Below are 26,578 nucleotides of genomic sequence, written 5' to 3'. Positions count from 1 at the left end.
CTCTTGATTAGTGTGAGTTCAGCATGACCAGGATAATATGCTGGAACAAGTCAAGGATAAAAAAGGGATAAAACATTAGGATAGCTAATTCCCCAAGGCCAGAAGGGTTATACGCAAGGGTATTATGAGAAACAAGGGACAAGATTTTGGGGGCAATGATGACAATCATTGTGCCCTCCCTGGCTTAGGAGTAGTACCTGAGGATAGAAGGATGGCAAATGTTGTTCTATTCTTTAAGAAAGCTAATAGGGATAATTCTGAGAATTACAGAACAGTGAGACAAAATCAAGTGTGTGGGCAAACAAATGGAAGAGTTCTTAAGAACAGGATATATGAGTATTTGAAGAAGACAATCTTAATAGGGACAGGCAGCATGGCTTCATAAGGAGCAGGTTGAATGAGGTTTTCAAGGATATGAAAAGGTAACGCAGTGGATGCGGTGTACGTGGATTTTACTAAGGCGTTTGACAAGAGCTGGAGTCCCTAAGGTAGATCTACATTGAGTTCCATGCTGACTGGCAACACCAGCGATATCACTGGTGCCAAACTGTATCGGACTCTGCCATTACTTCAGATTCATTAGCTACGGGGAGAGCAGGAGCCTGCTGCATGGGCAATAGCTTGTTCGCCAAATCGTACTTTTCTGGCTTTCATATCATACGGACACAACATCCATGATCAACCCTGACTAACGGAGGGCCTTTCCATTTAAGATCAGAGGAGGAAGATTTTGCGAAGATGTCAGAGGCAGTGTTTTTTTCCATTGGTAAGTACGTGGAAAATACTGTCAGGGGTGGTGATAGAGGATAATGCATTAATTCATTTAAGAATTCTCTTTGATAGGCTGGATGTAAGAATACTGGAGCATTATGGGATGTGCAGGAGGGAAGGGTTAGATTGATGTAAGAGTACATAGGTCAGCACAACATCACGGACCGAAGAGTCCGTACTCTTCTATGTTCTATGTAGGGGAGTTGAAAACAAAATTATATATACAAGGGGTGATTGACAAGTTTGTGGCCTACAGTAGCAGTCAATTTTAGAAAACCTAGCACTTTTTTTTTTAACATAGTCCCCACCTAGATTTACACACTTAGTCCAGCAGTCATGGAGCATAAGGATCTTGGACCTCCAGAAAGTGTCACAGCGTGGGTTGCCTAATTTGTTGCCTAAGGTAGAAGGAATGAGTTATACAGCTCTCATTACATGCACATACAGCTCAGCTCTTTGAGTTTCAGATCAACAGAAAGTTTGGTTAATAACTCATCTCCTTCTACCTCAGGCCACAAACTTATCAATCACCCCGATGAGTTATTGACTTCAAACTTTCTACATAATCACTCAAGAGATGAACTGCATGTGCATGTCACAACAGCTGTATAATACATCTCCTTCTACCTTAGGCCACAAACTTATCAATCACCCCTGCTGTGGACACTTTCTGGAGGTCCAAGATCTGTATGCTCTACGACATATATGTCAAACTCGGAATTATCTTTGGCCCGCGGGATAATATCTAATTACTATTAAAGCTAGCCCCAGTAATCGAAGCGCCTATGGCGTATGATATGGCTAATGCTGAGTTTATTCAGGTACCAGGTTTTCAGGGTTTTTAGTGTTCATTTGGTTTCCCTGGTTTATTTCCTGAATATCATTAATTAATAATTTTATTTTCTATTAGAGCTGGCCCGCTGGTATATTGCACGCATCACTAATACTACAAATCCCACAATGCACTGCCAGTGCATTGCTCGCGCTTGCCTTACTCTCTCATCAGCATCCTTATGGCGCTAGTCACGTGTGGTCAACTTTCAGCTATCCCTCACCCCAAAAATGGCTGAACGAAAGGTGGACTTTGAAAACAGGGGTTTTCAAGGCAGGTGGGAGGCAGAGTATATGTTCGCAGATATAAAGGGCAAACCTGTTTGTCTTGTGTGCGGAGACGGTGTGGCTGTAATTAAAGAATATAACGTAAGACGACACTATGAAACGAAACACCACGACAAATACAAGCATCTGGACAAGAAACAGAAGCCCGCGATGTGCGGTCAAAAGAGTGGATTGGGGGCAGGATCTGGGAGAAGATGCGGGAAGAAAACGGCGCAGGTGAGCTGACAGCTTATCACTGCATCATACACCATGAATGGTGTGGCAAAGCCTTGAAAATGGAACATATAATGAGCACCATAACACGAGCAGTTAACTTCATAAGAGCCAAAGGTTTAAATCACCGTGAGTTCAAGTCGTTTCTGGTTCAGAGTTGGGTTCAGAATATAATATTTGCCCTATCACACAGAGGTGAGATGGTTAAGCCAAGGAAAAGTGCTGAAAAGATGTTTCGAGTTGTGTGAGGAGATCTGTCAGTTCATGGAAAGCAAAGGGGAAGACACAACAGAGCTCCAGGATAAAAAGTTGCTTTGTGAAATGGCGTTTCTGTGTGACATCACGAGCCATCTCAATGCGCTCAACCTGCAGCTTCAGGGGCGGGGTCGTGTGATTACAGACATGTACGCTGCAGTGAGGGCTTTTAAAACCAAGCTGCGCCTGTGGGAGACGCAGATGCAGCAAGAAAACTTGAGCCATTTTCCGTGTTGCCAAACTATGAAAGAGCAGGTTTCTACCGCAGTGTTCCCATGTGCAAAGTTTGCTGAAAAACTTAGCATACTTGGTGCCGACTTCACACGGCGATTTGCCGACTTTGGTGCCCAAAAAAGCAGGTTTGAACTGCTCAGTAATCCATTTGCAGCTGACGTGGAAAGCGCACCAACCAACATACAAATGGAGCTGATTGAACTCCAATGTAGTGACACACTCAAGGCAAAGTATGACTCGGTGGGCGCTGCACAGTTTCCACATTTCATTCCCGACACAATGCCCCAGCTGCGTACCCAAGCTGCTCAAATGCTCTCTATGTTTGGCAGCACATATCAGTGTGAACAACTGTTCTCTTTGATGAAGATAAACAAAACATCACACAGGAGTCGTCTTTCTGATGAACACCTTCACTCAATTCTGAGGATTTCATCAGCTCAGAGCCTGACTCCAAACATTGATGATCTTGCATTCAAGACGAGATGCCAAGTATCTGGCTTAGACTAGTGTGAATCACAGAGTGTTGGCCTGTGGAAAAATGTTTTCATTAGAAATTACTGCGGAAAAGCTGCAGATAAAGCCATAAGAAAGAAATGCAACTGATTTTTTATTTATTTAATGTTCAATGTTGTTTTTGTAGGCAATAACCTAAGCTTTGTTAGTTCCAGGTTAATGTGTGTAATAAATTCATTTCAATAAGTTTTGCAATAAACCAGTCCGGCCCTCGACTTGTACCTTTTGGCCCACTGTGTATCTGAGTTTGACACCCCTGCGTTAGGTCTACATTTGTGTTTGCTAATGCTTGATTTCAAACTGTTTATTAATGGAAAAGGTATGGCTCCCAAAACAATCTTAGCCGAAATAGCACCTACTTTCTCGTTGCCTACTTTCTTGTAATCTACGTCTGTAAGTTAATACCAATCATAAAAAGAATGCTTGCTAGGCAATCTGCTTCATAAAAAACGAAATTCGTAAAGTGAAACAATTTTAGATATAGCAGAGACTGAGACACATGAGAGCAGGTTGAAAAAATGAAGGCAACAAAAGCTGTGGGAGTACGCGTGCGTGCACAACTGATCCGGCCTGCATGAAGTCGCATTTTTCTCAATCCGGCCCGTGACCTAAAATGAGTTTGACACCCCTGCTCTACGACCACTGGACTAAGTGTGTAAATGTAGGAGGGGACTATGTTGAAAAATAAATGTGTTAGGTTTTCTAAAATTGACTCCTTCTACCTTAAGCCATGAACTTAACAATCACCCCTCATACAAGTGTTTTTGATCTGTAAAGAATCAAATAGAGCCATTACTTCAGCTGGGTTAATGGGGAGCATTCACACTCTACAAATACCCAAACCACAACAAACTGTCAGATGTTAAACTAGGAACGCCCCAGAAAAGCTGAAATATAATTTTAAAACAATGATAATTAATGGTAATTTTATCTTTATGGGGCAAAAGTTCAACTCTCCACCTGGTAAAGATACCTAGAAAATGATAGATTTTCCCATGATATAGCAAATCTATAACTGCTTTGCCATGATTTTCATTTATGTCCTTGAATCCGGAATTGTTGACGACTAAATAAAATTTCCTTGCTACTTCCTTTACTCTTATGCAATTGAAAAGTTTCTGTGAAAGTTTAGTTGAAGAGAGGCCATTCATACCACCTGAATTACTTCTTTTTTAAAAGCAAACCATAACCATTAATTATAACTAATACAACCAACATGACTGTAAAAATTTCATAATGAGCTTTTTATTATGATTCACTATCTTTAAACACAAAAATTCATAATTAGGTTTATTATAGTGAAGCAAACAGTCTCCATGCAACTACTGAGAATACCAAGCAACTAAATTATATACTTGCTGAATGCTGTACAAATTCTTTCAGTTTGCCTAGGTGGTTTGGACTTGAGCACAAGTTCCACAGATTAATATGAAAACATTAAACTGCTTCAATGTTTCCATAAAAGCAGTTACTCTTTAACTTTTATGACTACTTCCCATAAAAATTGGAAACAGTTTGCAATTTGAAAAAATATAACTTGCTATCTAAATAAAATCCTCTTTTTCACCATAAAAATCAATTTTTAAATATTTTCGTTGTCTTCTGTTGTGAAGTTATTACTTTCATTAGTTTCCTGAAAGGAAAGCAGTCTACTGCCAGACTGTGATCTGATAACACTATTCATATCTATTTCATTAAATTTATCTGTTGTAAGGACAATAGACCTTGCAGGGAAAGAGAATCAAACATGTTCACCACCTTGCAGGGCATCTCAAAAAGTGTTTGTATTTATATTACACATTTAATGGTTCATTTGTTTGTATTTTAGATCCAAGATCAGAAGATCATATGACAGAGGAGCCATTAGGCTCATCAAAAATGCTCAGTCTTTCAATTATGGCTGATTTATTATCCTTCTAAACCCTATTCTCCAGCATAAACATCACTTTAAATATACTCAGTAAATTGAATTCCAGATTTACCACACTCTAGCTAAAGAAATTCCTCCTCAACTCTGTTCTAAAGGGATGTCTTACTACTGTAAGGATGTGTCCTCTGGTCATAGACTCTCCCACTATAGGAAACGTCCTCTCCATATTCACTTTCAATATTTAATAGGCTTCAATGAGATCACCCCTCATTCTTCTAAACTCCAGGTACAGATCCAAAAACACTAAACACTACTCATATATTAACTCTGTCATTTCCAGGATCATTTTTGTGAACCTCCTCTGGACCCTCTCCAATGCCAGCAGATCCTTTCTTAGATTGCTTACAACTGCTCCAAGTGCAGTCTGAACAATGCCTTAATAAACCTCATCATTACATCTTTGATTTTATCTGCTTGTCCTCTCAAAATGAACTCAGAATCAGAATCAGGTTTATTATCATCAGCTGATAATACCAGGGTGTTGATAACCATTGTACCCTAGGGCTCTGAAAGAGGTAGGGGTAGAGATTGTGGAGGTGTTAGTAATGATCTTTCAAAATTCATTGGACTCCGGCATGGTGCCAGAGGACTGGAAAATTGCAAATGTCACTCTACTCATGAAGACAGGAGGAAGGTAGCTGAGAGGAAATTATAGACCAGTTAGACTGACCTCAGTGGTTGGGAAGATGTTGGAGTCAATTGTTAAAGATGAGTTTATGGAGTACTTACTGACAGAGGCCAAGATAGGACAAAGTCAGCATACAACACACACAAAATGCTGGTGAACGCAGCAGGCCAACACACTCCAACATACTCAGGTTGGAGGAACAACACCTTATATACCGGCTGGGTAGCCTCCAACCTGATGGCATGAACATTGACTTCTCTAACTTACGTTAATGCCCTTCCTCTCTTTCTTAACTCATCCCTGATATATTTAGTTTTCTTTCCCCCTCCTCTTTTATTATTTCTCTCTCTGCCCATCACTCTGCCTGTTCTCCATCTCCGTCTGGTGCTCCCCTCCCCCTTTCTTTCTCCCTGGGCCTTCTGTCCCATGATCCTTTCCCTTCTCTAGCTCTGTATCCCTTTTACCAATCACCTTTCTGGCTCTCAGCTTCACCTCCGGTCATCTCCTATCATTTCGCATTTTCCCCTCCCCCTCCTACTTTCAAATCTCTTACTATCTTTCCTTTCAGTTAGTCCTGATGAATGGTCTCGGCCCAAAACATCGACTGTGCTTCTCCATATAGATGCTGCCTGGCCTGCTGCGTTCCACCAGCATTTTGTGTGTGTTGCTTGAATTTCCAGCATCTGCAGATTTCCTCGTGTTTGCCTTTTAAAGTCAGTATAGTTACCTTAAGGGAAAATCTTGTCTGACAAACCTGTTGGAACTCTTTGAGGAGATTACATGTCGGATAGTTAAAGGGGATGTAGTGGATGTTGTATATTTGGACTTACAGAAAACCTTTGACAAGGTGCCACACATGAGCTGCTTACCAAGTTAACAGCCCATGGATTTACAGGAAAGTTATTAACATGGCTAGAGCATTGGCTGATTGGTGGGAGGCAGCAAGTGGGAATAAAGGGATCCTTTCCTGGTTGGCTGCTAGTGACTAGTGGTGTTCCACAGGAGTTGGTGTTGGAACTGCTTCTTTTTATCTATACATCACTAAAATTCTCATTCTATTTATCCGTTTGTGCCCCCAAATTAGCCCAAACAGTGCATTACAGCTGCACTTTTCTGACTGAATGGACTTAAAATGCGCTAACTTGCCGAATGCATGCAAAGTTCGGGATTATATATTCATATAAAATTGCTCACTCATCAACAGGTCCTGCTTTCCACACCTGATTCCAGCTTTCATGGAAACGACGCGACGCCATGACACATGCACACGGCCAGCCTCAGCAGCACCTCATGATGCTCACAGCAGCAACACTAACCGCAGCAAAAGGGCAGGGCAGCTCTATTTCGAGTGGTCACATTCTGCTGATCACCATCAGCATGTGCGGGATCGGGACAGATCGAACTGCGACCCATCAATAAGAGATAATTAAATCTTATTGCAATGAAGTACTTCGAAACACCCATCAAACCCTTTGCTGCAGTCAAAGGACAGCAGTGACTATATCACGTCCATTTAGGAGAGCGCCAACCACATCATCAAGAGAAATCAGCATCCTGGAGGCTTGGGTGTTAATAATTCGTATCTTCTATCCAGCAATAAGGTAAAAAAAATATGGTCAGCCTAATTATGCTGTGTGGAAAGAGAAGGGGGACATTATGGTCAAGCGACTATGCCAAACGTCGTCGGGAAGTGGCAAGGAGAGGGAGAGAACAGGAATCGGATGAGGCCAGGGCAGCATGACTCCAGGATCAAAGAGTCAGGACAAAAAAGATGACAGAAGAGACAGAGAAGGAGAGGCATGCACGTCTCCAAAATGACATCAATAGGCATAGAAGGAGGAGGGAACAAGAATTGGATCAGGCCAGGGCCGCATGACTCCAGGATCAGAGAGAAAGAACAAATGGTAGAAGAGATGAAGAGATGAAGGACGAAAGGGCTGCGCATCTCCAGAATGACGTAAACAGGCACAGGAGGAGGAGAGAGGAAGAGACTGAGGAGAAAAGGAAAGATCGACTTGAGAATATGCAGCAAAGAGTAATTATTGTGAGAGTTGCTGAAGACGACAATGCCTGCTTTCAACAACAATATCTCGACAGAGAAAGGCAAAATACACGACTCGTACTCTGTAACATTTCTGATATTAGTATGATGACCAGAGTATGCCCTCACTGTCGTGCCTTCCTATTCACTGGAGAAACTGCATATTTCTACTTTATGAAGGGAAAGGTCAGGATAGGCAATTTGGAACCTCTACTGAATGAACTCAATTTATACAGCAATGATGAACCTATTACAAATGAATTCAGGAAGAATATCAGACAATACAATTTTTTCTTCTAAATGACATCTTTTGGTGCCAAAGAAGTCCTTCCAACGAGGAATGGATGGAATTCTTCTGTGATTATTCAAGGCCAAATCATTTATTACATCGGACATTTAATGCCAGACCCCAACTAGCAACCAGATTCCTTCAATTTACTTCACAGATCCTGAAAACAGCATAGAATTGAGAATGGGGATACTACAGAATGATGGAATTCAATGTGAGATTGTTGAATTATTGGAAAACCCACTACAACTACGAAACCCATACATTGCATCCCTTTGACTTGCAAAAGAACAAATTCGAGGCATGCCAGAGGCGTCCATTGTCATTGATCCTGACCGGAGACCAGCATTTGGACATGAGAGAAGATTTAAGGCACAAATTGCCAACAAAGTTGCTGTCATTATACCGAATAGCACCGAACCTGAAGCAAGCTCACGGCACATTGTGTTGAAAGAATGAGGAGGTGATTTGCAAATAATTTCAGAGTCCCATCGCTCATATGACAGCTTTCAATATGTACTTCTCTTTCCACTTGGAGATGATGGCTGGCATCATCAACTCTGAATGACAAACAAGAAGAAACTGACTGCAATGTGTTATTATGCTATTATGCATATTGAATAATGAACCATGAGAATGAAATTAATAACCTTCTCAGAGGAGGACGTCTATTCCAACAATACTTGGTCGATAGGGCTGCTAAGATTTAAGGTGAGAGTCTGAGCTACATCCGAATGAATCAAGCAACCTTGAGATCAACCACATACAGAAGCCTGACAGATGCACTGAATGATGATGATGATTTCAGAAACATTGGAAGGTGCATCATCCTCTCCTCAACATGGAAGAATGTATTGATTTCATCTATCCGACATTTGACAATCCTACAGAACTGTTCTCAAGGAATTCTATCTTAGTTCCTCTCAATGAAATGATGTGAAAAATAAACTTCACATGCATTAGACGCTTCCTGGAATCATGAAAGAATACGGTTCCTTCAATGCCGAAAGTGAAGGCGCTAACGACACTCATTTTCCAACAGAATTCCTTGATTCAGTCAAACTCTCTGGATTGCCACCACATAAACTGGAATTGAAGAGGGGATCTCCCATCATTTCAATGAGAAACTTGGATCCACCAAAGCTTTGCAATGGAACGCGAATGATGGTGGAAGAACTGCACGACAATCTCATCGTAGCAAAGATAAATATTGGTGCGTTCAAAAATGACATTGTCATGATCCCAAGAATTACTCTCAGCTTAGCAGAAGGGGAAGATGACCTTCTTCAGCGGAGCCAGTTCCCAATACAGTCATGCTTTGCTATGACTATACATAAGGCGCAAGGCCAAACCATGGAGAATGTGTTGATTTATCTGGAGAAACCAGTATTCCAGCATGGTCAGCCGTATGTGGCTTTAAGCCAGGGAAAAAGAAATGAAAATGTAGAGTAATTCTTGAAGGCTGGCAGATCAATCAGAAATGTTGGCATCAAAAGTGTCCTTCGTTAAACGAGCTACATTTTGTCCTGCTACACATCTCTCTTCTTTAATAAACTGAGCTTTTCTTCTTTAGTTTCCAAAGCAAAGTGATAGCAATAGCGTTCAGGGGAATTTAATGTTCATTCTAGTCACATCAGACTGCACTACCTTTCTCTCAAAGGGTGCCCTAACGGGTCACCTGGTTGTCTAGTGCTGTATATAAATGATTTAGATGATAGAACAGATGGCTTTGTTGCCAGGTTTGCAGATGATATGAAAATTGGCGGAGGGGCAGGTAATGTTGAGGAAACAGGCAGGCCGCAGAAGGATTTAGACAGATTAGGAGAATGGGCAAATAAATGGCAAATAAAATACAGTGCTGGAAAATGCATGGTTAGGCAATTGGATAGCAGAAATAAATGTGCAGACTATTTAGACTATTTTCTAAACAGGGAGAAAGTCCAAAAGTCTGAGATGCAAAGAGACTTGGACTCCTTGTTAACTTGTAGGTTGAGTCGGTGGTGAGGAAGGCAAATGCAATGTTAGCATTCATTTACGAGGTCTAGAATACAAGAGCAGGGGTGTGATACTGAGGCTTCATAAGGCTCTTGTGAGTCCTCACCTTGAGCATTATCAACAGTTCTGGGCTTCTCATTTAAGAAAAGATGTACTAGCATTGAAGAGGGCTCAGATGAGGTTCACAAGGATGATTCCGGGAATCAAAGGATTATTGTAAAAGGAACATTTCAGAGCTCTGGAACGTACCAGAACGTACCAGCGAGTACAGAGTTCCAGCTCTGTACTCGCTGGAACTTAGAAAGATGAAGGGGATCTTACTGAAACCTTCCGAATGTTGAAAGCTCTAGACATGGTAGATGAGCAAAGGATGTTTCCCATGGTGGAGAGCATAGGGCAAGAAGGCAGAGCCTCTGGATAGAGGGGTGTCCATTTAAAACAGAGATATAGAGGAATTTTTAGCCAGAGGGTGGTGAATTTGTAGAATTTACTACCACAGACAACTGTGGAAGCCAGGTCATTGGGTGTATTTAAGGCAGAGCTTGATAGGTTCTTGATTGGACGTGGCATCAAAGATTATGGGGAGAAGGCCGGGGAGTGGGGCTGAGGGAAGGATCAGCCATGATTGAATGGCAGAGCAGACTTAATGGGCCAAATGGCCAAATTCTGCTTCTACGTCATATGGTCTTAATATTGTATTTGCCTTCCATGCCATCAACTCAACCTGCAAGTTAACTTTTAGGGAATCCTGCACAAGGACTCCCTATTGGAACTGTTTGTGAAGGACTTACTTAGAGGACTGACTTAGACTCATTAACTAATGAATTCATATTGCTATATTTAAACATCAAGGATTCTTCTATTGTAAGCTTAAGCACAAAATATCTTGAATATTGATGTGCAACTCAAGGGTCCACAGCAGTAAGTGACTGTAGGCAAATATCTACCATCCTCCATGTTCTGAGTATTGCCATTCCTCCATAGTGGGAACACATGTGGACATGAGGTTTCCAATTGCAGAAAGAGTGAAGGAAAATGTAAACCTTAACAGCTTTTGAGCAGTTCAGTAACTGGATTCATAGCAGCAGCAAAACAAGGAGCTGGTTGCTTTCTTGGCTCCTAAGTAATAGTTACAATGTGTAGGTTTTTAATTATAAATATCAGTTTTATACAACACATCAACACATACTCAGAAATGTATCTTTCACTGTACATACTGAATTCTGGAGGAAATCCATGGAGATTTGCTATTTCTCTTGGGGTGAAATATCGAAGTTTCAATTTTGCCAGTTGGGTCAATTTTTCATCTTCTGATAATGACTCAAATGACAGGAATACTAAGGCAAGCTATTAAAACAAAAAAAATACAAAACAAGTAAATATGAAAGGAAAACTATGTGCTTTGAATATACATGTCCTCACTGGAGCATAAGTGAAATATAGAGAAATGAGAAGCATATTTTACCGCATATACTAATTCAACTCCTGACATTCCTGGTGGACAGCTCTGCTTGAAGGTGGGTAGGGAATAGAAAAATGGACACAGGTATTCTACATCTTTAAGGATACCAGGAAATCATTTTCTTAATAAAAAAATCCATAAAACTTAAAAGATTTACCCAACAGCTTCTAAGTTAAAATCTCAGATCCAAAACTCAAAACAACCTTATCACTTGAAATTAATAGCTTACCAAATAATAAAATTTTGTTCCCAATTTTCTTTTTTTTTGGAAAAAAAAAGCATACAGTGTGCAAAAGGAAGGGTGGGAAACTAGCATGCAAAAAGGAGCACAGGAAACCAGCGTGCGAGGCAAAGGGAGCACAGGAAATCAGCATGTAAAAGGGAGTACGGGAAACCAGCGTGCAAGGCAAAAGGAAGCGCAGGAAACCAGCATGCAATAGGGAACTTGTGAATCAGTGTGCGAAAGGGAGCATGGGAAACCAGTGGCAAAAATGGGAACTAGCTACTGCAGAGTGTTTGAGGAATTCAAAGAGAGTTAACAAACCTCTACATTTGAAGCAGTCTTCAACACTGAACCTGTTCCTTCCATGTAACAACCATACCTATATTAGAAATCAGATCTAATTATTCTCAGAGTGAATAGCCATAAGGTTAGCTTCTTTAAGTCAAAATACTTGCAGCAGTAAATATCGTTGATATTTAAATAAAACAACATTACATGTAAAGGCATACTTTCTAAAAATATGGTAATTCCAGATCTCAAGCATACAATCAGCAACTTTTTAATAAGACCAACATGTCACCAATTGTTTGTTAATGACGAAAACAGAATAATCAATGTAAACAGCCATGATTTCAGTAGAAGTATCTTTGCTAAGTTAATTATCACTTCACAAGCCTCTGAAGAGCCCACCCCTTTGCACGGCTGGTTGATCAAAATGGATGAATCAGAGCTTTGGTTTTGAATTGAATGCCGTACAGCTTCACTAACAGCTGAGAAGCTTCCATCACAAAGAGTGCACTTGTGTGATTGACTTGACTGTGTTCCACAGGGATCTGCTCTGGGACCTCTGCTCTTTGTGACTTTTATAAATGACTTGGATGAAGAAGTAGAAGGCTGGGTACTGTAGTAAATTTGCTGATGACACAAAGGTTGGGAGTACTGTGGATAATCTGGAGGGTTGTCAGAGGTTACAGCTGGGCATCGATAGGATGCAGAATTGGGCTGAGAAGTGGCAGATGGACTTCAACTCAGATAAGTGTGCAGTGGCTCATTTTGGTTGGTTAATTTTGAAAACAGAATATTAATGTTAAGACTCTTGACAGTGTGGAAGGTCTGAGAAATCATGGGGTCCATGTTCATAGGACACTCAAAGCTGCTGCGCAGGTTGACAGTGTTGTTAAGAAGGCATACAGTGTGTTGGCATTCATCAACTGTGGGATTGAGTTCAAGGGTGTGAGGTAATGTTACAGCTATATAAGACCTTCGTCAGACCCCGGTTGGAGTACTGTGTTCAGTTCTGGTCACCTCACTACAGGAAGGATATGGATACTATAGAGAGAATACAGAGGAGATTTACAAGGATGTTGCCTGGATTGGAGGCGTCCCTTATGAGAATAGGTTCAGTGAACTTTGCCTTTTCTCCTTGGAGGGACGGAGGATGAGAGGTGACCTGATAAGAGGTGTACAAGACAATGAGGGGCTTTGATCGTGTAGATAGCCAGAGACTTTTTCCCAGGGCTGAAATGGCTATCAAAAGAGAGCATAGTTTTAAGGTGCTTCGAAATAGGTACCGAGGGGATGTCAGGGGTAAGATTTTCACACCGAGTGTGGTGGGTGTGTGAAATGCACTGCTGGCGGTGGTGGTGGAAGCAGACACAATAGGGTCTTTTAAGAGCCACTTAGATAGGTACATGGAGCTTAGAAAAATAGAGGGCTATGTACTAGGGAAACTCTGGGCAGTTTGTAGAGTAGGTTACATGGTCGCCACAACATTGTGGGCCGAAGGGCCTGTAGTGCACTCTAGATTTTTATGTTCTATGTTAAATTAATTGCTAGTTTAATATATACCCATTCCTAAGCATAACTACATAGCATTAAAGATTTAGTAATATAAAATAAGTTCTGCTAAGTATTCTTCAACCTGCAACAGGCAGACACCTTTTTTCTGTAGTTGCTACCTGATCTACTGAGTATATTTTGGATATTCTGTTTTGACTTCAGATCTGGTTAACTAACTTTCTATATTTAAGCATTTACTTTACAGGAAATCTGTGAACTTGAAGTCATCCAAACCTCTGCAGTCTATATCCAAATATTTGAAGAACCATTTATCACACCTATGCTCAAAAACTCACAAGGCAGCGACATCTCAAATGTAAAATTCCTAGCAGTTCCATTGAGTCCAGGAGTCTGCTATTCAGCATATCCAATCTCTACCAGATTTAAATGCATTCAGTATTCCTCCAATTTTGGCTTCCTATACATCCCAGCATAAAGTTAGGAACTAGGCAAATTTATCGAAGTTACAAAAGAGACTCCATGACTAGAAGAAGAGCCTGAGGATGCTTAAAAAAAGCATTTTCACAGTCAAAAGCTGGTGAGAGACAAGATGAAGATTCTAATTCAGAATGATCTTTCTCTCTATTAAAAATAGATTCTAAACTATAATTAACTCATACATTCATTGAGATATTAAGGCACAAAAGCAGGTCTTTCCATGCTGGCTTTCTGTCATAAGAAAATAGGAAGAAAGATCAAGAGTTGGCCACCAGATATTTATCCACCTTCAGTTTAAATACTTACAATGATCCAGTTTCCTCCACTTGCCAGAGAAGAGAATTCACCACCCTTCTGTGAGAAATAATTTCTGTGTACTCAGGGTTAAATGGATAGCCCTCACTTAACATCATTTGGTTCAAGGTTCTATTGTTCGGCCCTGTTAGGATCTTGTTTGAATAAGGTTATCCCTCATTTTTCTAAATTCTGAAGAAACCCATGCAATCATGTGAAAAAATGTGCAAACTTCAGATGGCAGAGAAGGTCAGTATTGAAACCAGGTCACTGGGGCCGTGAGGAGCAGTTAACTGACCCAATTAGCCTGAAATCCATGGAAATAGTTAAAAAGGTATAAAAAATAAATTACCATTTAACTGAGTAACTAATTATGTATTTAAATGACATATTAGAACACTACCTAAACTACTACAATATTATAAAATTATGTATTTGTTATCGACAGAGGAATTCATTCTTTTGATTGACCAAATGAACAAATCAGCACCAATGCCTAGTGCAGTTACTGGATAATCTTTATTTTCATTGTAGCATTAAATGGGATTGTTGATACCTTCAAGTTCTTCATAATTCCTAACATGCTGAAGTAGTGAAATTGTTTCGTTTTCACTTGCAGCTGTTTCTGGCATCTCCAAACCTGAATGCTTGAAACCGCAATCAGCAAAAGTTCTGAATTGTCTTACTACTTATTTCACGTCAACTATCAGTGATAAAAATTACTGCTTTTTGAACACAAAACATATGCAATTAACACTATTTAAAAACTGTTCATTCTAAGCAAGTGCACGCGATTCATACTAGTTAGAAACTGTTCAGCAACAGCCTCCTGTCACAATTAAGTGGCACATTGACCCAAATAAATGAAGGGAAACCTGGATATTTTCTCGATTATTTTTAGTTCTTTTAGAGTCGTCTCCAATAAGCAGCTGTCCCTGATTAACTAATGACCTAATTAACCAGAATCCACTGTAATACAATTTTACAATAAACTATGCATAAGCAAAGACTGACAGTCAACCAATGTGCAAAAGGAGACAAACTGTACAAATAAAAATACCACTGAGAACACAAGTTATAAAGTGCCCTTGAAAGCAAGTTTGAAAGTCATAGAATCAGTTCAGAATATTTAAGAAAGAAGTTATCCATGCCAGTTCAGGAGACAAAAGTCTTTAGTGTAATGACTATTCTTGTACCTGATGGTGTGACACCCAAGGCTTCTGCACTTTCTACCTGATGGTAGTAGAGAGAAGAGGGGATGGTTTGGATGGAGGAGGTCTTTGATGATGAATACTGCTTTCTTGCAGCAATGCTCTATGTAAATGTACTCAACCGTGGGGAGGGATTTGTCTGCGATGGGACTTATTCATACCTGGGCATTGGTGTTACCATATCAGGCTATGATGCATCCAGTTGGGATACTTCCCACAGTGCATCTATAAAAGTTAGTCCCTGTTTTTGGTGACATGCTGAAAATATGCAAACTTCTGAGAAAGTGCTGGTCCCAGGACAGACCCTCTGATATGTAATCACAAGGAATTTTAATCTAACACTCAACCAGATTTTCAATCTCCCTCCTATATGGCATTTCATCACCACCTAATTCAACCAACAACTGTGATGCTTTCAGCAAACTTAAAAATATCATTGAAGCTATACTTACAGTAGCCACATTATCGTAGGAATAATAGGAGTAGAACAAGGGCAAAGTATACAGCCCTGTGGTACATCTGTGGCTTAATAAATATTTTAGTGAACACTAATGTCAGCTTCAAGATTAAGAGATCTGAAGCTATTTTTCCCTTCTCTATTCTGCTTTCTCTGCTTTCTCAGCTAGTAAAATATGTTCTGATTTAGATTATAATTAACATGAGTTGATGACAGACAAGTTGAATTTACTGGATGCAGAGAATAATTTCTAGAAATGTATAATGAAAACTACATGAATTGTAAGCCTAACTACAGAATGGCACATGAGCCATTCAGCTTCCATTAAAACCAATTATGACAATACATTAAAAAAATCAGTATAGGTAAATTTTAAAATGACAAATAGATTACATTCTTAGACGAGAAAAATTTTCCCTCCTGCTAAAACTTAACTACAGTTCAGAATGACATGTGGCCCTGCTTATGTGTATACAAGTTATAAAATTATATAATAATGCCTAGGTAATAAACCAACAGGATTCTTCATTAAATATATCATGTTACCAAATGACAAAAATATAATTCAGAGGTATTGACACATTAATTATTCTTAAAAATAGTTTGATTAAAAGGAATATCTATGCGGCAGAGACTCGATGGACCAATGGTCTAATTCTAATCTTAGATCTTATGATCTTAATATTCAATTAAATACGAGACAATGAAGAACCTTTACATACCCTTTTGTGAAACAAACTGATCTTCTGCAAGTTGGTCCAACTATGTCCAGTATCAAAGCATATCTTAATAAGGACTTTGGAGATATGAAGTATGGGCTTGGGTCTTCCAGTTGTTCCTCCAAGAAATTCTGGATCATTTGTATTGATGAATTATTGTCCTGGCTTTGTTTCTGTTTCACATGTCCTAATGTCTCTAATTTGTAAAGCACGGTCTCATCTCCTCTGTTCATGATTTCATTAGCAGAACAATTTGAGTTATTCTCCTCCTGTTTGCTACCATCAGCAAATAACATCTGACTAGAACTAGAAATTGTCACTTCCACGCAGTCTGGGAATTGTTCAAGTACCTAGAATTAGAGATAAACTGTTAGTAAGGATTCACTTGGTTCTTTACAAACTATCATTCTATCCAACAGTCTTTAAAAATATATTAGAATATCTCAAGAGTAAACAATTCAGAAGCACATTAAAATTATTTATTCAGAAAGAAGATACTGAATATGTATGAAGGAATGATTGCAGCATTTAGACAATAGACAGTAGGTGCACGAGTAGGCCATTTGGCCCTTCTAGACAGCACCGCCATTCACTGTGATCATACACAATCAGTACCCCATTCCTGCCCTCTCCCCATATCCCTTGACCCCGCTATCTGTAAGAGCTCTATCCAACTCTCTCTTGAAAGCATCCAGAGACTTGGCCTCCATTGCCTTCTGGGGCAGAGCATTCCACATACCCACCACCCTCTGGGTGAAAAAGTTTTTCCACATCTCTGTTCTAAATGGCCTACCCCTTATTCTTAAACTGTGGCCTCTAGTTCTGGACTCACCCATCAGCAGGAACATGCTTCCTGCCTCCAGCGGTTCCAATCCCTTAATAATCTTATATGTTTCAATCAGATTCCCCTTCATCCTTCTAAATTCCAGTATATACAAGCCCAGTCGCTCCAATCTTTCAACATATGACAGTCCCACTATTCCGGGAATTAACCTTGCGAACCTACGCTGCACTCTCTCAAGAGCAAGAATGTCCTTCCTCAAATTTGGAGACCAAAACTACACACAATACTGCAGGTGGGGTCTCACCAGGGCCCCTTACAGCTGCAGAAGGACCTCTTTACTCCTATACTCAATTCTTTTTGTTATAAAGGCCAGCATGCCATTAGCTTTCTTCACTGCCTGCTGTACCAGCAGGCTTGCTTTCATTGACTGATGTACAATAACACCTAGATCTCATTGTACTTCCCCTTTTCCTAACTTGACTCCATTTAGATAGTAATCTGCCTTCCTGTTCTTGCCACCAAAGTGGATAACCTCACATTTATCCACATTAAACTGCATCAGCCATACATTTGCCCACTCACCTAGTTTGTCCAAGTCACGCTGCATTCTCATACCATCCTCCTGACATTTCACACTGCCACCCAGCTATGTGTCATCGGTAAATTTGCTAATGTTACTTTTAATCCCTTCATCTAAATCATTAATGTATATTGTAAACAGCTGCGGTCCCAGCACCAAACCTTGCGGTACCCCACTGGTCACAGCCTGTCATTCTGAAAGGGACCCGTTAATCACTACTCTTTGTTTCCTGTCAGCCAGCCAATTTTCAATCCATGTCAGTACTCTGCCACCAATACTATGTGCCCTAATTTTGCCCACTAATCTCCTATGTGGGACTTTATCAAAAGCTTTCTGGAAGTCCAGGTACACTACATCCACTGGCTTTCCCTTGTCCATTTTCATAGTTACATCCTGAAAAAACTCCAGAAGATTAGTCAAGCATGATTTTCCCTTCATAAATCCATGCTGACTCAGACTGATCCTTCTACTGCTATCCAAATGTGTTGTAATTTCCTCTTTTATAATTGACTCCAATATCTTTCCCACTACTGACGTTAGGCTCTAATTCCGTTTTCTCTCTCCCTCCTTTCTTGAAAAGTGGGACAACATTAGCCACCCTCCAATCCGCAGGAACTGATCCTGAATCTATAGAACATTGGAAAATGATTACCAATGCATCCACAATTTCTAGACCACCTCCTTAAGTACCCTGGGATGCAGACCATCAGGTCCTGGGGACTTAAGCCTTCAGACCCAATAGTCCATCCAAAACTGTTTCTTGCCTAGTATAAATTTCATTCAGTTCATCCATTACCCTAGTTCCTTTGGCCACTGTTACTTCTGGGAGATTGTTTGTGTCTTCGCTAGTGAAGACAGATACAAAGTACCTGTTCAACTCATCTGCCATTTCCTTGTTCCCCATAATAAATTCACCTGTTTCTGTCGTAAAGGGCCCAATTCTGGTCTTAACTATTTTTTTGCTTTCCACATACCTAAACAAGTTTTTACTATCCTCCTTTATATTCTTGGCACCTCACTTTTTCTCCGCGTATTGCCTTTTTTGTTATCTTCTGGTGCTCTTTAAAAGCTTCCCAGTCCTCTGGCTTCCCGCTCATCTTTGCTGTTATACTTGTTTTTTATTTTTATACTGTCCTTTACTTCCCTCGTCAGACACGGCCGCCCCTTACTCCCCTTAGGATCTTGCTTTCTCTTTGGAATGAGCCGATCCTGCACCTTCTGCAGTATTCCCAGAAATACCTGCCATTGGTGTTCCACTGTCTTCCCTGCTAAGGTATTGTTCCATTGAACTTTGGCCAGATCCTCCCTCATAGCTCCATAGTTCCCTTTGTTCAACTGTAATACTGACACATCCGATTTTCCCTTCTCCTTCTCAAATTGTAGGTTAAAACATATCATATTATGGTCACTACCTCCTAATGGCTCCTTTACCTCGAGGTCCCTCATCAAATCCGGTTCATTGCACAACACTAAATCTAGAATTGCCTTCTCCCTGGTAGGCTCCAGTACAAACTACTTTAAGAATCCATCTCGGAGGCACTCCACAAACTCCCTTTCTTGGGGTCCAGTACCATTCTGATTCTCCCAGTCTACCTGCATGTTCAAATCCCCCGTGACAACTGTATCATTACCTTTGCAACATGCCAATTTTAACTCTTCATTCAACTTACACCCTACATCCAGACTACTGTTTGACTACAGACTACATTTAAGAGAAGTTTAGAGAAATACATGGATGAGAATGATGTGAAGGGTTATGATCTAGGTACAGGCCACTGAACTAGGTAGAATAATGGCTTGGCAATAACTAGATGGGCTGAAGGGCCTGTTTCTGTGTTAAGTGCTCTATGCTATTCTGTTCTATGATCCTCTAAGTAGCTAAATGAAAGAACAATATGATGGAAGTACTCAAGAGGTCAGGTAGTATCTGTAGATAAGTTTGTAGATGAAGTGTTAATGTTTCAGGTGAATATCAGAAATTAGAAATAAAACAATTTAAGGTGTATAGAGGGGAAAGAATGAAAGGAAAAAAACTGCAATAAGTTGGAAAGAAGAGGAGATGAAATAACTACAGAGGAGATAATGCAAATGAAAGCGGTAATAAGAAAAGCACGTGAATAAACAGTGAATAAATAGTGGAGACAGAAATGCAGTTCAGGTATCTTTGTAAAAAAGAAAAGGACTTGGGTAAGACAGAATTCGTTTTATATTTGAAATTTTAGTATGACTTAATGTGAGTAAGGTAGAGGTCATCCAAATTCGTCAAAAGTTCTCTCTCTGTAAAAAGGACGTTCAGCTTATATCATTAATTTAAGAAATTATTCCATCACATTCACCTTAATTAAACATTCTTTATTTTCCATACATAGGATTAGACATGTAAGAAAGTTCAGCAAAATTGTTGATGAACATTTTCATTTCCCTCAAAAAATAGATTTATGAAACAATGTGTTAGAAGGGCCAATTTATAGACTGACACAGCAACAAGTATTCCCTTCATACCGTGCTAGAGTGTCAGCTGAGATACATGAAATTGTCTGGAATTGGGACTATTTTATTCAGGGAGATGAACACTGAATCCATGAACACTACCTCACTACTTTTTTAGCACTATTTATTTTATATATATATATACACACACACACACACACACATTTATATATATTATATATATGCATTTACTATAATAGTTTTCTTATTACGTATTGAATTGTACTGCTGCCATGAAAACAACAAATTTCATGACATATGCCAGTAACATTAAACCTGATTCTGATTTCTAATGAGTGATTAGAACAGACTGCATTATATTGTGACAAGACTATCCTGACAAACCCATTATTTCTTCAATCCCATTAAGCATTTGCTCTTAATACAAATTTAAAACCTACCTGACTGGAAGTTTGGAAGCAAAAAGCATCAGGTTGGAGCTTGGCAAGGAGAAAATATCGTAGTCTTGAGTTTGGTATTCCCAGCTAAAGCACAAATTAGCATCTTTATTATTCAGAGGAAATGGTAAACAGAATGCGGCAAAGTCAAAGCATATAGTGGACAGGAAAATCAAATCTTTAAAAAATGATGATACTTTATTAGGAGCAAACATAAGAAAGTTTTACAGTTCAAATACAAATTTCTTAATCAAAGTTATAATATAAGACAAAAATACCTTTTTAACTGTAAACATTTAAAAGAAGCAGAACAAACAGAGGATGAGTATTATTAATTCCATTGATGTCTACATACCAAGGTTGGAGAGAGTAGGAATTCCTGGTATGAATATCCGCAATTCTTCAGAGTTTGTATCAATTTATCTCTGATTTAAAAAAAATATTATCAAACCCAATATTAAAAACAAATCATCCTAACAGCAGCCCTGAATTCTATAAATTAACTAATACAGAAACTGATGGAAAAAGAGGCAGAATTAACTCCAAACATCATGACAATAGGATACCTGAACTATTCCCTAGATTTTAATTACACAGTAGATTTCAATTAAGTGAGACACAGAAGGACTAATTCAATTTGACCCAATTAAGTGACTGCCTTAATTTTCCTTTTCATGGAAACAGGCAAAAAGGTGTTTAAAAAAAAAGACAAGTTACTGTCTGAGTAACAAACTATATGCTTAAATAAAATGCAGAACAAATTAGAACACTACCAATACTACAGCAGTACTATAAAACTGTGTATTAGTCCCTAATACTTATCATCAGAAGAATTCCTTCATATCGTGTTGTTTTAACTGTAAATGAACATCAGCACAAACACCTGGTGCAGATAATGGAATGCCTTCATACAATGTTGTCGATGACTGCATCCCCCAAATCCTCATTTTCATTGTAACATTCAAGATGTTACTTTCAAAGTATAAACTACGAAGAATTGAGTATCTCCAAATTTGTATTTTCTAACTTGTTAAAGTACTGAAATCATCCCATTTTCACTCCCAGCCGTTCCTGGTATCTCCAAGCTTGAACACTTGAAATCACAGTCAGCAAAACAATTCTGAATTGTTTTACTGCTTATTTCTCACCAACAATCAGTGATAAAAATTAGAGCTTTCTAAACACAAACAAATGCAACTGGCAGAATGTAAAAACTGTTCACTTAAAGCATAGTATTGTGTCTAACTGCCATGTAAGTGCACACAACTGATGCTAGTTAGAAACCGTTCAGCAATAGTCCCTTGGCACAATTAAAGAACATTAACTAATTAATTAGCGGATAAAAGACTTTTAGATAGGTACATGGAACTTAGTAAAATAGAGGGCTATAGGTAAGCCTAGTAACTTCTAAGGTAGGGACATGTTCAGCACAACTTTGTGGGCCGAAGGGCCTGTATTGTGCTATAGGTTTTCTATGTTTCTATGTAACTAAGGGAATCCTGGCTACTCTTGATTAGTTTTTGTTCAGTTATCCCAAATAAGATTAAACGATGACACAATTAACTGGATCCACTGTATTTTTTTTATCGAAAGTTTAATAAAGGGAGAAGGGAAGAACTTGAACTTGAAAGACCATTAATATGATCAGATCAAAGAAGAGAAACACTTTGATTATTCCTTACTTTCAAGCTTTGTAAGATTAATGTTGAATGAAAGTAAACTCTCTGCAACCAGAGATCATTTTAGCTTGTATAAGAATGATGAACTCACAATTTCTTTCAAGACAGAATGACTATGTTGAACGAGCAAATATTTGCCCATAATAACACACTAGGGTTAAGAACATCATCTAAAAGGATCATTGTTGCATCTGGTCTGCAGCATTCAGATCAGATGATGAAAAACAGATGACAGTATTAACCAGCAAACAGAAACCATGAACTAGACAGAATATATGAACAAAAGTACATTTGAAACAAAATGCTCTGCACATCCAAGAGAAATTTTTCATCAGATAACCTTATCCCTATGGTCAGCTTAGTTTTACCTACCATAGATGTCTTCCCTCTTCTTCTGTCACTTTCTCACCTTCGCCCTATCTCACATCCCCTCCCCCACAACACCACCATGGTTTAGCAAGCTTCTTTTGAACTTCTTGGCAGAAAAATTTAATGCTGTTTCTCTTCTCGCAGATGAGGCCTGACCCACTAAGTAATTTTAACTTTTTTTACGTTCCCAACAAGCACATCAATTATTTCCAGCAATTAGTTCACAATTTACACACAAAATGCTGGTGGAACACAGCAGGCCAGGCAGCATCTATAGGGAGAAGCACTGTCGATGTTTCCAGCTGGACCCTTCGCCAGCATTTTGTGTGTATTGCTTGAATTTCCTGCAGATTTCCTCGTGTCAATATATTCATCTTCTGTTCTCTATACTAATTACCTGTTTGTTTGTTTATTTATTCTCATTTCTCTTTTTTCTTTTGCATTTACACAGTCCAGTGTCTTTTGCACACCGGTTCTTTGTCCATCTTATTAGGTGTGATCTTTCAGTGATTCTGTTATGTTTCTTGGATTTACTGCGTATGCTCAGAAGAAAGTGAATGTATGTACTTTGATAATAAATTTTCTTCGAACTTTGATATTTCCACCAAGACTTTCACTTTAATCTGCTGCCTGTGTCTTGTATTTTGCAATCTTTATGCCAGGTTTATTTCATGTCATGCCATTTCCAAGAGCAATAAGAGATCCAATTATTTGGATTAAATTTAAACTTAGTTTTCAGAGTGGAACTCCAACATTCAATCCAGTTCCCTCTATTCATTTCTGGGCTTTACTCGACAGCAGCAGACTGATGTAAGAAAACAGAATGCTACAGCAAGAATTCTAGTAATAGAAAAAAGTTGCAAATTTATTTATGCTTTTGATCTGAATTTTCTTGAATAGTAGAAAATTGGCAATATTTAATAAGACCATCAGCAGAGAAAGAGCTCTCCAGCCTGGTATCATTCTCCATATAACAATTACAGCACGGAAACAGGCCATCTCGGCCCTTCTTGTGGCGAAAAATAGCTTCATACAAGTCCAAGCACCCTATAAACGTGATGAAGATCTCTACTTCTATTACCCCTTCAGACAGTAAATTTCAGAACAATATTACCAATTAAGTCTAAACAATTTTTCAGATATTTTCTTTAATTCTGTTACCAATTTATCTAAATCAGTAATTCCCAATGGAGATGGTTATGTGTCCTGATGGGGCGCTAGGGGAATTAGAAATTGGCCGGGGGGAGGGGGCATTCAAGATTCTTAGGGTGGGGGAAGGGGGCTGCTAAATGACACCTTAACTTTAGGCATGAGACCCGACTGACCATTAGTTGAGCAGGCACTTCCAAAACAAAAGGATGAGGCACTGGAACACAGGAAGAACCACAGCTCTGAAACTTAGCAATCTCATCTGACCTTACTGACCAAAAAGACATTATTGAAGATGCATAGATTAGCAATCAGGGTGTCCAACAGTTCACCTTGACTTGCAATTCATGCACTTTAACAGTTGTTAAGTCAAGTACATGCATTCAACTTTCTCTACAGATCAACAGAAAACTGGTTGCACAACAATACTGTTCTGGCCGGAACCAAACGGTGAAATAGAGCCAATTAGTGAAACTGCCAACCCAGAGGATTCCTTGAGGTGTTCAAAGCAACCTCAGCTTCAGATATATAGTCAAGAACCATTTTAGGGGATTATAAGATCTTACGTGATTGGTCAATCGCATTAACTGGGATCGTATAAAAGCAGCTTGTCGAACACCAGCTCTATCCCGACTAACATTCAGATTCCAATCTGAATCCTCGTCAATGTAATTTTCACTGTTGTGATTGTCTTCATCTTTGCCTTGCCATTCCTTTGTGTGCCGCTATGATCGTTCCATCCGTGTCAACTCACTGCTATCGTCAATATCTGACAGGCATTCCTAGTTTATGTTAATTGTTTATTTTAATTTGGCCCATTAATGATGGTTAAGTATGTATGCGTGATCTCGGAGTCTTAAGGTGGTGCAGCCATGAATTCTAATCTTGCTAAGAAACAAAATCGATAGGAAGTGTGTCAATACAATGTTACACACCTGGAATATAGTTTTATTCCATTCCTGTCAGATCAGCAAAGCCATGTGTCTTATTTATAATACTGTACTGTTGAATGAAGCCATGAGACCATCAAGATTGCAGGAACACTTCCATAAAAGACACCCTGAGAAGGCTACTTATTATGGTATTACTCACTTCTAGAAGATGAAAGAAGCATTTGAAAAGTGTGGCATACTCGAGTCATTTGCCAAGAAAGCTAAAAATGACTTTGATAGTGGTGTAATTGTTTCTTATAACATCTCCAAACTGATAGCAAAGGGTGGAAAATCTCATAAAATCGGTGCAAGATTAATAATGCCCACTGTATCAAAAGTGTTCACCACTGATCTCAAAATGGATAATGGTATTTTAAAAATCAATTCCTCTGAATAATAACTGTGTAGCGCATTGTATTGATGAAATGAGTAAAGACATTGAGTATCAACTACGCACAGAGCTGCAAAAACCAGAATTTGGGATACAGCTGGATGAGTCATCTGTGTGAGACAATCAGGTATTACTAACGGCATATGTACAGCTTCATCAAAAAAGGAAACGTTTATGAAGAGGTTCTCTTTTGTAAAAAGATAAAAACAAATATTACCAGAGAACCAAACTACAATGAGCTCAAAATGTATATTGAGGATAAAAGTATACTGGATTAGGCACGTGTTCTTTTTCCTGCAACAGATGGAGCACCATATGTCAGGTCACCATGCTGGTTTAGTGACATTTATGAAAATAGAAATTCCAAGTCTGTTTGCAATCTATTGTATAATTCATTGTCAACATCTTGCAGCAAAAAGCCTCAGCCAGACACTCTTTTCTAGCATGACCTGTAATATCTGCTATCAACAAAATTAAAGCTCATCCATTAAGTAGCAGAATATTTTACCAGTTATGCCAAGATAACGATGAAGATATTGAATCCTTACTTCTTCACGCTGAAGTGTGTTGGCTGCTTAAAATATTTCTTTAATCTTTTTGACACTATGTTGAATTTTTGCTCAAAATCGACAAGATTTTGAAACAAGACTGAACTTCTACACAGAGACATGGCATAACTAGCCAATCTGTATGACAAAATGAGCATTAAAACGAAACTCAAACACGAGGAAATCTGCAGATGCTGGAAATTCAAGCAACACACACAAAATGTTGGTGGAATGCAGCAGGCCAGGCAGCATCTATAGGAAGAAACACTGTTGACGTTTCGGTCATGACGAAGCGTCTCAGCCTGGCCTGCTGCATTCCACCAGCATTAAAATGAAACTGCAGGGTGAGAATTTCAATTTAATCTAGGCAAAAAACGTGTCCACTTTTATCAGAAAATTGGAAATACAGTCTGCCCTCCTTATCCGCGGGGGATTGGTTCCAGGACCCCCCGCGGATACCAAAAATCATGGATGCTCAAGTTCCTTATTTAACCGGTCTCACTGTGGTGGTCTTTAAGACCCAGCGGAACCCCAAACTTTATTTAACCTGTCTCAATGCGGTGGACATTAGGACCTGGCAGTGGAGTTCTGAATCGGCAATGTTTCTGTTTACAAAAATAATCACGA

At 39.2% G+C, this 26,578-nt stretch overlaps 1 protein-coding gene across 4 annotated transcripts in view; it reads right to left on the bottom strand.

Moving 5' to 3' along the window:
* Window positions 1-26,578, bottom strand: part of trdmt1 (tRNA aspartic acid methyltransferase 1) — a 111,033-nt gene that overhangs the window by 2,268 nt on the left and 82,187 nt on the right. For 3 of the 4 annotated variants that reach the window (XM_059972181.1, XM_059972184.1, XM_059972182.1), the window contains 5 exons: window positions 21,239-21,308; window positions 20,887-20,970; window positions 16,635-16,981; window positions 11,995-12,052; window positions 11,206-11,335 (listed from right to left, as the gene is read on the bottom strand). In XM_059972181.1, the coding sequence (XP_059828164.1) occupies window positions 11,206-11,335; window positions 11,995-12,052; window positions 16,635-16,981; window positions 20,887-20,970; window positions 21,239-21,308 (689 nt within the window). The remainder of the gene's footprint in view (window positions 1-11,205; window positions 11,336-11,994; window positions 12,053-16,634; window positions 16,982-20,886; window positions 20,971-21,238; window positions 21,309-26,578) is intronic. The other variant, XM_059972183.1, reaches the window with a different exon arrangement.

Source organism: Hypanus sabinus, chromosome 6, assembly GCF_030144855.1.
Source record: "Hypanus sabinus isolate sHypSab1 chromosome 6, sHypSab1.hap1, whole genome shotgun sequence".
Taxonomy (NCBI): domain Eukaryota; kingdom Metazoa; phylum Chordata; class Chondrichthyes; order Myliobatiformes; family Dasyatidae; genus Hypanus; species Hypanus sabinus.
This window is presented reverse-complemented; position numbering and strand designations above follow the sequence as displayed.